This window comes from Pristis pectinata, chromosome 11 (genome assembly GCF_009764475.1).
Source record: "Pristis pectinata isolate sPriPec2 chromosome 11, sPriPec2.1.pri, whole genome shotgun sequence".
NCBI classification, from domain to species: Eukaryota; Metazoa; Chordata; class Chondrichthyes; order Rhinopristiformes; family Pristidae; genus Pristis; species Pristis pectinata.
In genome coordinates this window covers 12,881,813-12,899,078 of record NC_067415.1, presented here as the reverse complement: position 1 = coordinate 12,899,078, position 17,266 = coordinate 12,881,813, and the positions used below count along the sequence as shown (strand labels likewise).

The following is a 17,266-nucleotide window of genomic DNA, read 5'->3' as shown; positions in this document are numbered from 1 at the left end:
CTGCTCACCCTTCAAGTCTGGTCGACCATTCAACAAAATCATGCCTGAACATTCTCTTGCCCTTTTCTCATAATCCCTCGATTCCTCTAATATCCAGCAATCTATCATCTTGCAGAATCAGATTTATTATCACTGACATATGACATGAAATTTGTTGTTTTGCAGCAGCAGTACAGTGCAAACATAGAAATCTATAAATTACAAAAATAAATAAATAGTGTAAAATGAAAAGGAATAACGAGGTAGTGTTCATGGACCATTCAGAAATCTAATGGCGAGGGGAAGGAGTTGTTACTGAATCATTGAGTGTGGGTCTTCAGGCTCCTGTCCCTCCTCCCCGACAGTAGTAGTGAGAAGAGGGCATGTCCCGGATGGTGAGGGTCCTTAATGATGTACGCCACCTTCCTGAGCCACTGCCTCTTGAAGATGTCCTCGATGGTGGGGAGGGTTGTGCCCGTGATGGAGCTGGCTGAGTCTACAACCCTCTGCACTCTCTTGTAATCTTGTGCATTGGAGCCACCATACCAGGCTCTGATGCAACCAATCAGAATGTTCCACTGTACATCTATAGAAATTTGTAAGAGTCTTTGGTGACATCCCAAATCTCCTCAAACTCCTTGCAAAGTAGAGCTGCTGGTGTGCCTTCTTCATGATTGCATCAATGTGTTGGGCCCAGGATAGATCCTCTGAGATGCTGACGCCCAGGAACTTGAAGCTGCTCACCCAGAACACTTTACGCAAAAAGATGCATTTCACTGTGTGTTTCGATGTACATGTGACTAATAAAGATATCTATCTATCTATCTATCTTTCCACCGCTGGAATGTTTGTTTGTTGCAAATCATGTGTTATGCATTTCAATGCCTATCTACTGTCATACCCTTTAATGCCATTTTCCAATGTACCCTAGCAACCTGTCCCTCATACGTTCATGGTTTCCTTCGTGTAGATTAAAAACTCTGAACGTCTCTTTTGAAAGTAATATAAATATCTATCACATTGTGGTCACTAGTTTCAAGGGCCCGCATGCAACAAGATTATTAATTAACCCTCTCTTATTGCACAGTACTAGATCTAAAATAGCCTGCTCCTCGTCAGCTCCTGAGCATACTAATCCAGAATTCCATCCTGCATACATTCTAGAAATCATCCTCTACGTTGTTTGTACTAATTTGATATGTCTAGTCGAGATGCAGATTAAAGTCCTCTGTAATTGCTGTATGAACATACACCTGCTGTTATAGTGAGAAAAAAAAATTACTCTTTTGGCCTGATAAATGTCTTTGGCCTGAAATGTCAACTCTGCTTCTTTTTCCTTAGATGCTGCCTGACCTGCTGAGTATTTCAAGCATTTTCTGATTTTGTTTCAGATTTCCGGCATCTGCAGATGATTTGGTTTTTCCTAAATGTCTCTTTAATGCCACCTAACTCCCTTCTCAAGTAAAACTAACTTGACTGTCTTGTATATTTGTATATTTTAACGACCAGTTTTGAATTTGTGGGACAATTTGTTGTGTTAAATTGATAAGACCATAAGATGTTAAATTTAAAAGACTCTTAGATAGGCACATGAATGTAAGAAAAATGGAGGGTTATGGGCTGTGTAGGAGGGAAGGGTTTGATTGATCAAGGAGTAGGTGTTTATATAGATTGGCACAACATCATGGGCCAAAGGGTCTGTACTGTGCTGTACTGTTCTATATTCTATGTCCTATATAGGAGCAGAATTAGGCCATTCGGCCCATCAAGTCTACTCCACCATTTGATCATGGCTGATTTTTTTTTGTAACCCCGTTCTCCTGCCTTCTCCCTGTAACCTTAACACCATTACTGATCAAGAACCCATCAATCTCTGCCTTAAATACACCCAATGACTTTTACTTAGCAGCCTTCTGTAGAATGAATTTGCACAGATTCACCACCCTCTGGCTGAAGAAATTCCTCCTCATCTCAGTTTTAAAGGGACATCCCTTTATTCTGAGGCTGTTCCTTCTGATCCTGGACTCTCCTGATGGAAACATCCTCTCCATGTCCACTCTATCCAGGCTTTTCAGTATCCGGTAGGTTTCAATGAGATTCCCCTTTATCCTTCTGAACTCCATCGAGTATAGGACCAGAGAGATCAAACGCTCCTCGTACGTCAAGCCTTTCATTCCTGGGATCATTCTTGTGAACCTCCTCTGGACCCTCTCCAGGGACAGCACACCTTTCCTTAGATATAGGGCCCAAAATTGCTCACAATATGACGTTACCATATTTGATCCAAAACAGACTTCTTCTGTCCAAGAACCAAAACCATGACATTAGTTCAAAATGACCACATTGTCCCAAATCTGGGCCATTTGTTGGTTTTCTTTCCATCACTGGGGCTGACTTGCCCCAAACCAGAATCTGTGGTTGGAGATAGGACAGTGATCCAAACTCGCAACTACCTGTACAAAGCTAGATTGGTTGTACAAAGGAAAGATGCCCAGAATTAGAGTCTCTGGTCTAATACCTGAAATGAGGTAGCTCTCTTGAGACAAGCGCAGTGGGTTAATCTGTTACTTGGGATTCCTGTCCACTGGTAGGTCTTGGAGTGGGCAATCTATTATTTATACATTCTGCTTTATGAGAACGTTTCTTTTTTTCAAAATGTAATGTATTTCATGCATGAATATTTTGAAGTAATGTATTTTATTCTAAGTGTTTTTTTTCTCTGTTGTTGCAGGAATGGTTACGGCTGAAGTTTTTCAAAATATGCACAGTCCTGACATTAGGAGAAAAATGACTGAGGAATTTGATGAGGTGAGATAAGGTTTTTGAGATTGATTTTAAAACATGGTTTTCATCCTGTGCTGTATATTCAATCCTCTCTCCCACACACACTGTGAACGTGAGTACTGGATAAGCATCAGTTTCACAGCAGGCAGGGTGCATGTGGGGAATTGACACTTCGGACAGCTTGCTGGGACAGATGTCACGGCTGACAAAGTTGCAGAGGTGCCTCCCTGGTGTTTTAGGCACGGTAGCATAGTGGTTAGCATAATGCTTTACAGTGCCAGCGACCCAGGTTCAAATCCCGCCACTGTCTGTAAGGAGTTTTCCTCCCGGTTTCCTCCCACATTCCAAAGACGTACAGGTTAGGAAGTCATGGGCATGCTATGTTGGCGCAGGAAGCATGGCGACACTTGCGGGCTGCCCCCCAAAATCACTACGCAAAAGATGCATTTCACTGTGTGTTTCGATGTACATGTGACTAATAAAGATCTTATCTTAGAAGGAAACACACCTTGTACGCATGGCATAAGAAATCACAGCACAACTGTACCATTGGCCAGTGACCCTCCCTCCGTCATACCTGGCAGATCTTCTACCTCAATTCTATTTTCCTGCCTGATTTCCCCCAAGTTCTCAATTCTATTAGTTTTCAAAAATATACTCACTTTAATCTTGAACATACTCAATGCCTGAGCATCCATAGCCCAGTGGAGGGAGAATACTCTATCACACTAACTGAGTCCTTTGAATATTTTACACAGCTTGATCACATCACCCACATTCTGCGAATGAATTATAGTCATAAGGAGACAGTCTAGACTGGCGTTGTTTTCTTTGGGACACAGAGCAATGTAATTAATAAAATTATGTGTAGTCTAGAAGTGAGAATAATAACCAGGAGGCACAGATTTAAGTGAATTGGTGGGAAGATTAGTCGGAAGTTGTGGAAAGTTTTCCCACACTGGGTATTGGTGTCTGGAGCTCTTTGTCTGAAAGGGTGCCAGCAGTAAGTCTCATCACATATAAAAAGCATCTGGATGGGCCGTTGAAAGTGTTGTAACTTATAATGGACCAAGACCTAGGAATCAGGATTGAACTAAAATTCATTTTGGCTGACATGGGTGTAACCCCTCCTATGCTGTGTATTTGCCAATTAGCACTTGGTATTTAAGAAAGCTGGAGGTACAATAGTGGAGGAATTGTAGTCTCTGCTTTAGCTGCTTTTGGATATGTGATAATGGACTTGGTAACCTTTTTCAACTTTATAGTCAATGCAGTCCACATTCCTTTCGTGCAATTAACCATGACGTCAAGTTCCAGTGTCCCAGGTTGGATCCTTGACCTTGGGGGCTGTCTGTGTGAGGTTTGCACACTCTCTCTGTGGCTGTGTGAGTTTCCACATTGCTCTGGTTTCCTCCCACATCTCGAAAACTGGTAGGTTGATTGGTGACAGTAAATTATCTCTTGGTGTGGTGATTGGGGAGTTGATGAGCATGGGAGAGAGAATAAACTACAGAGAAATAAAGAGGGAGGAATGGGGCTGATGAGGTTGCTCTGCTGGGAACCATGTTCAATACAATGGGCTGAATAGTCACCTTCTATGTCATAATAAGTATTTAAGGTTGGTTACTGCTCTGTTATGAACAGGAACTGATAAATTTAATGGTTAAAGAATTGTTGACTGAAAACTTTTGTTGCTTTGAAGAAAGATTATCCTCTTCAGGCTGGGGAATAGATGTTCATTGTTGGCAGTCCTATCACTGTCCTGAGTTGTCGGGAGAGGTTGGACAGGCTAAGACTTTTTTGCTTGGAGCATAAGAGACTGAGAGGTGATTTTATAGGGGTGTATAAAATCATGAGGGGCATAGATAGGGTGAATGCACTCAGTCTTTTTCCTAGGGTTGGGGAATCAAGAACTAGAGGGTATAGGTTTAAGAGATTTAATCGGAACTTGAAGGGCAACTTGTTTACACAGAGGGTGGAATGTAGAATGAGTTACCAGAGGAAGTGGTCGAGGCAGGTACAATAACAACTTTTAAAAGACAGTTGGACTGGTACATGGATTAGAAAGGTTTAGAAGGTTATGGGCCAAACACAGGCAAATGGGATGGGCATCATGGTCGACATGGGCTGAAGTGCCTGCTTCCATGCTGTATTACTCTATACTCTTATCACATCATAAACACTCCACAGTAGCACTAACCCTCGCTGCCTTTGAGAAAGAGATGGGTTTTCTTTGGCTGCAGTCCATCTGACCACAAGGCAGCATGTTTAGTGGCATTTGATTGAACAACATTGTGAAGACTTCTTGATGATTTCTATTATTCTTCACATCGTTAAGGAATAAATTCTACTTTGATTGCTTTTGCTACACCCTTATGGGAATACTGGCCACTTGTACTTCCGCCCAGACATTTAGCTCCATCGACAGAAGGTGTGGAGGTGAGTGCACAGAGGGCTGAGACTCATGAGCAGGTTTAACTCTTTAGTGCTGACAACCAAAGGTGAATTTCTCCCTCACTCGCTTCCCAGTTTTAAGTGAAGCAGCCACTTGTCATTGCACAAGTTGTGATTGGCAGTAATGGGACATCCTCCTCAGCTCCAGGGGTCCTGTGGCTGCGGTTACTAAATTAGTAACCCAAGACTTAGGAATCAGTAATGATGAGCTCAGATTCGCTGTGGCTGTTTGTGAATTTAAAGATAATTGATTATCACTGAAATCTGGAATAAAGTGGAATTGGTTTATTATTGTCACATGTACTGAGATACAGTGAAAATCTTAGTTTTGCATGCCATCCATACAGATCATTTCAAAGTGTAAGTACATCAATGTAGTACAAGGGAAAAGCACTAACAGAATGCAGAATATAATGCTACAGTTACAGAGAAAGTGCAGTGTAGATAGAGAATAAGGTGCAAGGGCCATGACGAGGTAGATATGATGATGATTTCTTTATTGGTCACATGTACATCGAAACACACAATGAAATGCATCTCTGCGTAGAGTGTTCTGGGGGCAGCCCGCAAGTATCACCACGCTTCCAGCGCCAACATAGCATGCCCGCAACTTCCTTTGGAATGTGGGAGGAAACCAGAGCACCCGGAGGAAATTAATGTACAAGTGGTCCATTCAAGAGTCTTATCACAGCAGTATAGAAGCTGTCCTTGAGCCTGGTGGTGCGTGAAGCTATTCAACAATGTCCTTTAGGCGAAGCAAATCTGCCAACCTAGCTCTGTCAGTGCAATATGTGTCTCCAAACACATCAAAGTGCTGTTTAACATGGCTGGGTAAGCCACCCTGTTGTTCCAAAGCATTAGGCACTGTGGGAAGAACTTCACCAGAAGGACTTCGGCAGTACAAGAAGGTAGCTCACCACCACCTTCTGAAGACAATTAAGGTGCAATGTGAATGCCGGCGGAGTCAATGGCCTGTGTATCTCATGGATGTTTAAGAATTCTATTTGTGACATTTTTCTGTTTGCAAAGTTGCTCCCGCATTTGCCAAAGTAACAAGAGGTGAAGAAGTTCGAAACAATTAATTGGTAATTGGTTTATTACTGTCACATGTACTGAGACACAATGAAAAGTTTTTGTTTGCGTGCCATCCAGACAGATCATGCCATATACAAGTATGTTGAGGTAGTACAAAAAGGAAAAACAGAATGCAGAATATAGTGTTACAGTTACAGAGAAAGTGCTGTGCAGGGAGACAAATGAAGTGCAGGGGCCATGAGGAGGTTGATCTTTAGCATATAGGAGGTCAGTTCAAGAGTTTGATAGCAGCGGGATAGAAGCTGTCCTTGAGCCTGAGCCTGGCGCTGCGTGTTCTCAAGCTTCAGTATCTTCTGTCCGATGGAAGGGGAGAGAAGAGAGAATGTCCGGGGTGGGAGGGGTCCTTGATTATGTTGGCTGCTTTCCCGAGGCAGCGGGAAGTGTCGACAGAGTCAGTGGAGGGGAGGCTGGTTGGACTGGGCTGCGTCCACAACTCTGCAATTTATTGCCGGCTTGGGCAGAGCAGTTGCCATACCAAGCTGTGATGCATCCAGATATGATACTTTCTATGGTGCATCTGTAATTAATAACCAAATTAATTAATTAATTAATTATTAAAAGTAAGCAAATCATTTTGCTGTGTCTAAGAATTTGGGACCTATATTCTTTAGTCAGCCACAAACCCAAAAAGTTAATATAAAGAACTTTATATTGCAAATAGACCCAATAGAAAATGACATTGCAATGTTCTTGAAATTCCACCTAATCTTTACTTCTTTCCACAGGAGACTGGCTTACAGTACAAGAAGTTCATGGTGTATCCCTGGATCCTGAACGTAACATGGCCACTTGATCTGGTATCATGTCGACGTCTGAATTTCACCCTTTCTCTCGCTCTTCAACCTAAGTTATTAGTTCTATCATGGACATTTTATTCTCATTTTCTGTTGAGCTAAGTGATCCATATCTTAAAGTCAAGCAAAAGATGCTCAGCTGGTCAGGCAACACCTGTGGAGAGGAAAACTGAGTTAACGTTTTGGCTTAATGAATCATGGAGTCATACAGCACGGAAACAGGCCCTTCAGCCCAACGTGTCCATGCTGACCAAGATGCCCATCTAAGCTCGTCCCATTTGTCCACGTTTAACCCATATCCCTCTAAACCTTTCCTATCCATAGGATGAGCCTTTATCAGAACTGGAAGAGTCTGCTTAAAAGAAAAAATAATTAGCCCATAGTTGGAATTTTGCATCCAATATTGATCACCCGGCTTTAGGAAGGATGTGAAATTCCTTAAAGAGGTACAGAAAAGGTGGTCACATGAATGAAGGATAAGGTTACGTAGGAGGAATTGGGGTTGTCCTCCTTCGAGGAATGAAGGTGAACAGGAGGTTTGGAGAGCTGTGCCAAACCGTGTCCAAAACTGATAGGATGAATAGACAGAAGTAGGGTTCAGTGGGATTAGTGTAAATGGATGCTTGATGGTTAATGTGGACTAGGTTGGCCTAGGGCTGTTTCCGTGCTGTATAACTCTATAACTTAATGACTTTAGCTTGTTCCCATTAGCAAATATCTCAGGGACCAGGGAATGCAAATTTAACATTTCGGCAAAAGACACAAGATGTGGGATGAGGATAAATTTAGAGAGAGTGGTTCTGATCTTATAGCTGTAATAGTATCAATCGGTGTCTCCAAAAGGGGATTGGATGGGCACTTGAGAGAGGAAAATTGCAGGGCGCTAGGAAATGAGTGGGAGAATGGGACCAAAACAATTGCTCTAATAGGAGCCAGTACAGACATGATTGGCTGAATGGCTTCCTTCTGTGTTGCAACAAATCTGAAATCCTAATTCTATGAAGTTATACTGGGTTTTAAGGGAGGACAGAGGCAGAGAGAGAGGAGGGGAAGGAATACAAGGGAAGGGCTGTGGTAGGGTGGGAAGCAGGCCTGATAAAATCACCATTGGTGCAAGGTGAAAGTAGATTGTGATGGGGAAGTAAAGAAACAAGATGGGTCTAGAGGAGGTGTGAATGGGAACCGCAGAATCAATACCAACAACCGCTGTCTGAAAAATTTGTGTATAGAACTGTAGAACAGTGATGGACTGAATGGCCACTTTCTGTGCCATTCAGTCTGTGCTGGCTCCTGTTGGAACAATCCGTCCATCCTTTCCTGTAGCTCTGCAAATTACTCTTCCACAAGTGTGCCCGTCAGACTGTCTTCTGAAGCCACTCATCGATTTGGTTCCCACCATCCTTTCATACAATGAATTCCAGGCCCAAACTACTCTCTAACTAAAAAAGTTTCTTCTCGTACTCCTCTTCCTTGAGTCCTTTGTCCAATCTGTGTCTTCTGGTCATTGAGCCATCTGCTAATGGGAACAGTTTTTACCACTTTCATAACAGCCGTTATCTGGTATACCCCTGTGAAATGTTCCCACAACCTTATTTCCTCTAGGGGGAACAACCCTACCTTCTCCACTGTATCCTTGCTGTTGAAATCCCAGTTCACCCTCTGCACCAGTTGATCCTTGTTTATCAACTGTTTTCTTGACAGGACAGTGGGGATTACCCCCTGACAATGTCGGGACCCTACTGGAAGAAGTTCAAGTCCAATTTCTGTGAATTTCTCTCTGTGTTGATTCAGCACTGTCAGTACACCATCATACACGATGAGTACCTGATGGATACGGTGATCTCTCTTCTAACTGGCCTCTCGGACTCCCAGGTGCGGGCATTCCGACACACCAGTACCCTTGCAGGTGAGAGTATTTCATTTTGCCATAACGTCAGGAAACACCTTGAGACAAAACAGAAAGTGGTAACAGATGGGCATCGGAACTTGCTCATGACAAGGATCTTCTCTAGATCCCTTTGGATTTCCAAATGGGTGTTGGATCTCCCAGAAATTTGGTAGGATGCGGTGTCGCTGAGATTGGACTTGGAGATCTGGTGTGGCAAAGTAAGTTTGGCAGCATCTAGCGTGGGGTTGAAAGCAGGTAAAAGGATCCTTAAACTATCTAGATTCTAAAGGCTTCACCACTTTGTCTTGAGCGTTAGATATGAGGGGCATTCAGCATTGTTATCGTGTAAGTTATGTAGATGTTCTTTCATATAGTAATGTGGGAAGCTAGCCTATATTTTTGTTATATTGTGTTGTTCCTGCAATGTGGCTTCACTGGGAATACTGGCACTTATTATCCCTTCCTAGTTGCCCTGAGAAGGTGGGCTAATTTCTTGAATTGCTGCAGTTAGTAACAGGAACGGAGAGTCCACAATCTGGTACATTACTGGGGCCGATAAACCGCAAGTCCATCCTCCACCTCTTCCGATGGGAAATACTGGAAGTAGTAAAAATGAGCTTGGAACCAGTAGAGTGGATCCTGGGAGTTCTCGTTCTGAACCTTTGCAATTTTAACTTCAAGTAGAATGACACACGTCTTCATCCTATGAATCTGCGGCAGATACAATAGGGCATGAGGTACGGGAGCTTTCTTTTCCTTTCTTCCTCATCTGATCAAGTCATACACCACAGAAACAGACCCTTCAGCCCAGCGAGTTCCTGCTGAACATCAAACGCCCATTTTTGCTAATCCTACACTAATCCCATTTTATCCTCCACACATTCGCATCAACTCCACCCCCTTCCCCCAACTCCTCCAGTCACTACGCGCAAAGACTCAGCTACACACGAGAGGTCATTTACAGTGGCCAAATGACTACCAATCAGCTCATCTTTGGGATGTGGGAGGGAACCAGAGCAACTGAAGGAAACCCAAGCGGTCACAGGCAGAACATTCAAAGTCCACTCAGACAGCTCCTGAGGTCAGGATTGAACCTGGGTCGCTGGAGCTGTAAGGTAGCATCTCTGCTACTGTGCCACCCTATTGTCTTCCCTCCTGGCTGGCATTTCTCCCTAACTCTGTAATCTTCTCCAGCCCTACAACCTTCCAAGACATTGTTGGTCCTCCAGTTCTGGCCCTAGGTTATCCCACATATTAATCACTCCACCAATGGCAGCTGCGCTTTCAGCTGCCAAGACCCCAGAACCAGGAATACCTCTCTGCCCCACTACCTCTCTGATCTCCATTAAACTTACCAGTAATAAAGCTCTCTCTTTATGTGGCTGAGTCTCAGGTCTTCCCTAGTATAAGATGAGATAAGATATCTTTATTATCACATGTACATCGAAACACACAGTGAAATGCATCTTTTGCACAGAGTGTTCTGGGGGACAGCCTGCAAGTGTCGCCACGCTTCTGGCGCCAACATAGCATGCCCACAACTTCCTAACCCGTACGTCTTTGGAAATGTGGGAAGAAACTGGAGCACCCGGAGGAAACCCATGCAGACATGGGGACAATGTACAAACTCCTTGCAGACAGTCGCTGGAATTGGACCTGGGTCGCTGGCGCTGTAATAGCGTTACACTAACCGCTACACTACTGTGCCTGCCCTACAGGTCCATGCCAACCCTCAAGTGTCTATCTACTAATGCCATTTACCATTGCTTGGTCCATTGCCTCTGGCAATTTAAATGCTCATGTAGATACTTCTCAGGTGTTACAAGGGTATCTGCCTCCACCACCCCTCAGGCAGTACATTCCAAATTCCAACAATCCTCTGGGTGAAAAATTCTTCCTCAGACCCCCTCTAAACCTCTTGCCCCTCATCCTAAACCCATGCCTTCCAGTTTTAGACACTTCTGCAATGGTGAAATGTTTCCTACAATCTAGCCAATCTATTGTTTGTTGTCATAAGCAACATGGTATAAATGCCATGAAAATCGGCTTTTTACAGCTAACAAAACATGTTATCATAAACTTAACATAAATTATACATAACCTACACGACAAAATAAACATAATGACACTAGAGCAAGTAGCGAGAGAGGAAAAGAAATATAGTCTGAGGTAGTGTTAGGATTTTTCAGGTTGGTTCAAGAACCTGATGGCAGGTTCTTATAGTTATGTTCCTCCTAATTTTGTATACCTCATCAGCTCCACCCCCTGTAGTATAGTGACCAGAATTGTGCATAGTTAGTACATAGAGCACTGTGGATCCACCTTCGCTAATGAACTGGGAGGGTTTAAGAGAGTGACCCAGTGCTCCCGTGGAGTGTGTTGGGACCTGCTTTACATTAAATGCATTATGTTACTCATTAGTGGCTTCACCTTGAAACCTCGAGGTCTTTTTTAAGACAGCAACAGAATCTGCTCGTGATGTCCCTGATATCGTGCCTGCATTTGCCAAGCTCTTTTTTTTAAAACCAGGATATTTCCCTTTTCTTTAAGCTATGAAACTAATGACAGCTTTGATCAACGTGTCTTTGAGTCTGAGAGTACAGTTACACAACACCCAGAGACAACGTGAAGTGGAGAAGATTAACATAAGACCCAACCGGGGACTAGAGACATTCTTGCAGAAGAAGGAAGAGGTGGGCGGATTTCTTATGTCCCATTTTCCTTGTGGAAATTTAGTTTGGTGCCTCCTCTAGTGTTGTTAAAAAAAAGCTTTCTTGACATGGCATTTGCTGACAAGGCCTGCATTTATTGCTTGTGTATTTGATTCTGATGTGTGAGTAATGGGCAAACTCACTGAAGTATTTCAGAATGTGGAGAAGTCTGGGATCCTGCTTGAAGACTTGAGGAGTCGAGTTGCTTGCTCCTGCTCCTAATTCATAAGGTGGTTGAGAGTCACCTGACAGTGGATAGTTACCCATGGTCATGCTTGGTGGTGTGATCCCAGCCCAGAACTTCAGTTTAAGGATAAAAGTGGAAACACAAGAGACTGCAGATGCTGGTATCTGGAGCAACAAACAATCTGCCGGAGGAACTCAGTGGGTTGGGCAGCATCTGTGGGGAGGGAGGAATTGTCAACATTTTGGGTCAAAGCCCTGCATCAGGACCAAGGGTGGAGAGGGGAGACAGCCAATATAAAGAGGAGATGGGGAGAAGGTGAGACAGGGGCCTGTGAGTGATTGGAGGACCGAGGAGGGGTGAAGGATGACGGGGCAGCTCGAGCCAGCTAGGGGAGGGGGAGGGGTGGAGTTGGGAGACAAAGGCAGGTGGATATTGGATGGAGGTAGACAATAAAAAGGACAGGTAGATGGAGCCAGGTGGGGGGAGAGGACGGTGAAGTTGGAGATGGCTGGGAGGGTGGTTAGCAGGGACACAAAGTTTTTTTGTTGCACCTTGTATGGAGAAGTATGTTTATGCAGATATTGGAGTTCGTACTATAGTGGTTTTGTTATTGCGCTAGGAGTGCGGAGATCTGGATGGCTATTTGAGACGACATGAGTTTAGGAATTTGAGGTCAAAAATTTGGGAATTAAAAGATTGAGAAAAGTGAGCACAAAGTGATGAGCGTTAAAATTAATAGTTCACTAGGGAAGTAAACCAGGTGTCCTTACCTAGTTTGGCTTGCTTGTGCCTCTGCACCTGCACTGTTAACCCACCCTCAGCTAAAGTGGCCCAACCATCAGAGAGAATAAACTGCAATGGGTCAAGAAGGAAATGGCACCTGTCAACATCCCAACCAGCAAAATACAACGAATGCAGACTTCCCCCAGCACCCACGTTCACAGAATGCATGTAGCTAAAAGAGGCCATCAGGCTGGGCATCAGGCAGTGTTAGATGTGATGCCTTCTCAGGTTGAATGGCCACTTGGCAAAGTTCGGTATTGTTTATCTGGATGTGGATGTCACAGGCGTAGCTAGCATTCATTGTCTATCCATAATTGCCTTGGAGCAATGCTTTCCTAGACCATTTCAGAGGGAGTTAGGAGTCAACCCATTGCTTTTCACAGGGTCGCACCACTTCTTTACCATTTGTTTTGTTGGACCTGGACGTTATTGACCTGGACATTACTGGCTTGGCCCCTGAACTGAGTGCCTGGCTGGGACAGTTAATAAGATTGATGGGTCTGGAGTCACATGTAGGCCAGGGCAGATAAGGATGGGAGATTTCCTCCTCTGAAGAACATTAGGGAACTCAATGAGATTTTATGACTATCAGGCAATTGTATGGTTGCTGTGACCAAAAGCAGCTTTCCAAAAGACTGCAGATGCTGGAATCGAGATGAAAAAACACGATGATGCTGGAGGAACTCAGCAGGTCAGGCAGCATCCGTGGAGAAAAGCAGGCGGTCAACGTTTTGGGTCAGGACCCTTCTTCAGGACTGAAGATAGGGAAATCAGTGATAGGTGGACAAAAGAGGGGAGGCAGGGTGGGCACAAGGTGGTGATAAGTAGATGCAGGTAAGAGATAATGATAGGTAGGTGCAGGGGAGGAGGGGAGAGCAGATCCACTGGAGGATGGGTCAAAAGTATGGCTTTCTTTTTACTCCAGTTTAGTTCATAGTATTTGAATTTCCCAGTGGGATTTGAACTTGCGTAATAGTCCAATCCTTTACTTTAAGAGCACGTCTTTATAAGAGGAGAGGAGGAAATGGAAGGAAGGTGCAATAAGGTGGTAACCCTGACCCAGGGTGAGGAAGTTCAGGCATGGAGATGCTCCTTTGTTCTGACTTGCAGGGTTTCTCCACTCCTCAATGACCCACTGCTTCAAGTACAAGGTCACAGGGAAATGATGCAGAGTGAATGTGGGCTAGCAATGTTTTTCTTTCTCAGGGTGCTTGAATATTCATTCTTATTCTTTCAGATTATAGAAAAACAGGAGAATATTGAAAACCTGATGAACGCCATTTTCAAAGGAATCTTTGTCCATAGATATCGGTAAGTTTGCATGGTTAGAAGGAATCTCCGCTCCCTGGAAGCAAAGGTTTTTGTATCTTCAGGACTTGCCGCCTTGATTTTCCACTTCTGGTTTCAAAAGAACAGTTTTAGATGTGTTTTAGCCAGACATCCCACACCTCTCCAGTGTAGGTGAGACCACATTGTGAGCAGCACATTGGATTGGAAGAAAGGCAAGTTACTTCAGCTCGAAGGACTGTTTGGGTCCCTGGATGGTGAGAAGGGGGTAAAAAGGGCTCGTGCTATCCCTCCCTTGGCTGCCTGAGAAGGTGCCATGGGGAAGGTTGTGGAGATAGAACAATGGATAGATGGAATGGTCCCTTGGGAATGTAGAAAAGTGGTGGAAATTCTGGCAGATAATCCTTTCAATGTGGAGGCTGGCAGGGTAGAATGTGAGAACAAGGGGAACCCTATCCTTGATCTGGTTGGGAGGAGAGGGTGTGAGATCATGGGAAATAGCAGTTAAGAAGCTATCAGCTAAGGTGAAGGGGAAGCCATTGTAAGGGAAAATCCATATCAGAAGCACTAGTTTGGAAAGTGTCCTCATCTGAAAAGACACAATGGAACCGGAGAAGCTGGAAGAACGGAATGAAGTCCTTGCAAGAAGCAGGGTAGGAGGAGGTGTAGTCAAAATAGCTGTGGGGGTCGGTGGGCTTGTACTTGGTTGCTAACCTATCTGCTGGGATGGAGATGGAGAGACCAAGGAAGGGAAGGGAAGGGTCAGAAATGGATCATATGAGGGTGAGAGTGGGGCAGCAAAGGCAATGAAACTGGGGAGTTCTACATGAGTTCCACTGACCGCACTGGGGTTTGATGCAGCAGAAGAGATTCTTCCCATCCCTATCTGATCTGCTCCTCTGTACCTCACATACTTACCTGTTACATTCCTTTCCTTTCAATTGCTCTCTGCGGTACCATCATCCACATTCCAAATACCCTCTGAATATTTTCCTGAGTTTTCCATTAGATTTACTGGTGATCATCAGATATTTATGGTAAAAGCAAATGCTGGAATCTGAGATAATATAAAAAATTCTGGAAATTCTCAACAAGTCTCGTAGCAGCCATGGAGATAGAAACCAAGACTTAATGCTTTGGGGTAGTTTGATGTATATTGTTGACTCTGGTTCTCTCTCCACAGAGGCTGCCTGACCTGGTGAGTGTTTTCAGCATTGTCTCTTTTATATATGACACAATACACAAAAAGTGCTGGAGGAACTCAGCAGGTCAGGCAGCATCCATGGAGGGAAATAAACAGTCGACGTTTCGGGCCGAGACCCTTCGTCAGGACTGGAAAGGAAGAGGGCAGAAGCCAGAATAAGAAGGTGGGGGGAGGGAGAGGAGCACAGGCTGGCAGGGGATAGGTGAGTTCAGGTGATAGGTGAGTCCAGGTGAGAGGGGGAAGGTAGTGGGTGGGGGAGGGGGAGAAGATGTAATAAGCTGACAGGTGATAGGTAGAAGAGGCTGAGGGCTGAAGAAGGGGGCATCCGGTAGGATAGGGCAGTGGACAATGGATGGGGGAGGGGAGGAGAGGAGATGGGCAGTTCATCAAGGTGAGGGAAGGGAATCATATTCTGCCTTGGGAGTTTCCAACCTGATGGCCTTAACATCGATTTCTCTAACTTCTGGTAACCCCACCCTTTCTTTTACTCCACCCCCCGCCCCCCCCCCCCCCCCACCACTCCTTTGACTTCCCTTATTCCTATGGCTCCCTTCCCCCACCTTGATGACCTGCCCATCTCCTCTCCTCCCCTCCCCCATCCATTGTCCACTGTCCTCTCCTACTGGATTCCTCTTTCTTCAGCCCTCGGCCTCTTCTACCTAAGTAAGTAAGTAAGTTTACCTCTCAGCTTGTTACATCTTCTCCCCCTCCCCCACCCACCTACCTACCTTCCCCCTCTCACCTGGACTCGCCTCTCACCTGAACTCACTTATCCCCTGCCTGTGTGTGCTCCTCCCTCTCCCCCCACCTTCTTATTCTGGCTTCTGCCCTCTTCCTTTCCAGTCCTGATGAAGGGTCTCAGCCCGAAACGTCGATTGTTTGTTTCCCTCCATGGATGCTGCCTCACCTGCTGAGTTCCTCCAGCACTTTTTGTGTGTTGCTCCAGATACATCCAGCATCTGCAGAATTTCTTGTGTCTTTATATATGACACCATTAGTTTTACATAACAATCCTGCTCCCCATTCTTCCCCTGAGGACAAATAGAAACATATGGTCTCTGTGTATCCTAAGGAACTCTTTCCTAATCTTAAACACCTTTGTTAGATCAGCCTTCTTTTTAGTTCCGCCTCTTAAGTATCGCTGACAGTTACAAACCTTATGGCTTTTCAACATCTTTGAAAGATTTCGAAGTAAGTTTAAACTAGGCCTGGGGCCAGGCTTGAACTGCTAAATGGGTTTCATAGTTACTGTGATCAGGCCCAGCAACAACCTCACTGTCCAATCGTTGATCCCTTGTTAGTGGTGCTTCTGGAGGCAGTGATCGAGGATATGACTCTCCCTGCTCCTCCGTGGCATAATCTCTGTCACCAAAGTTGACAGACTAGGGAAAAAACATTTTGTCCGTCAAGCCTGCCTCACATTAGACACCCTTGTAAGCTCTTGGGAGAAGTAAATAAACTCCCCTGCCCCCATGTTAATAGGGGAAAATATGCTTCAGAAAATTCCTCCTTGACCCCCCCCACAGCCTCACCTATAGTGTGGCATCAAAAAATAATTGGAAAGTCACAGAGACTGTATGACTCTGATGCCACTACCTTGGACTACATTTCTTTTTCTCTCTCTCAGCTTGCACTAATATCGTTGTTTATTTTGTCGTGTAAGTTATGTTAATTTAAGTTTGTTAACTTATGTTTGTCACATTTGTAACGTATGGTGCTGCTGCTGTGAAAAGCTAATTTTCATAGCATTTATACCCTGGGTATGTATACCTAAGACAATAAACTGGAACTTGAACTTAAAAAGTGCCACTTCATATTAAGCTCTAAAATGAAAGAAAAATTCAACATGAATGGTCAGGGATGCTTTCTTCTCCAAATATTGGTTAAAATTTCACACTCTTGTAGATAGTAGGAAACTGGTCTGGAGTCAAGAGGTCTTGAAATAATGCAGGAAAATTAACATTTTTTTAATAAATGATGAAGCATGTTGTTTCTAATATCATTTAGTGTTAAGCATGGTGAACATGAAAATGTTCCTACCTCTAGACTGTCCTTCTCCCTGATGTGCTTGTATCTGGAGCCTTGATCTCCATCACTGTC

At 44.2% G+C, this 17,266-nt stretch overlaps 1 protein-coding gene across 2 annotated transcripts in view; it reads left to right on the top strand.

The window, feature by feature from the left end:
* The window catches only part of LOC127575649 (cohesin subunit SA-2-like), a 97,742-nt gene that overhangs the window by 24,451 nt on the left and 56,025 nt on the right, over positions 1-17,266 (top strand). Inside the window, exons 6-10 of one of the 2 annotated variants that reach the window (XM_052025532.1) lie at positions 2,711-2,787; positions 7,038-7,109; positions 8,898-9,012; positions 11,545-11,687; positions 13,913-13,986. In XM_052025532.1, the coding sequence (XP_051881492.1) occupies positions 2,711-2,787; positions 7,038-7,109; positions 8,898-9,012; positions 11,545-11,687; positions 13,913-13,986 (481 nt within the window). Of the gene's footprint in view, positions 1-2,710; positions 2,788-7,037; positions 7,110-8,807; positions 9,013-11,544; positions 11,688-13,912; positions 13,987-17,266 lie in introns of both variants that reach the window. The other variant, XM_052025531.1, reaches the window with a different exon arrangement.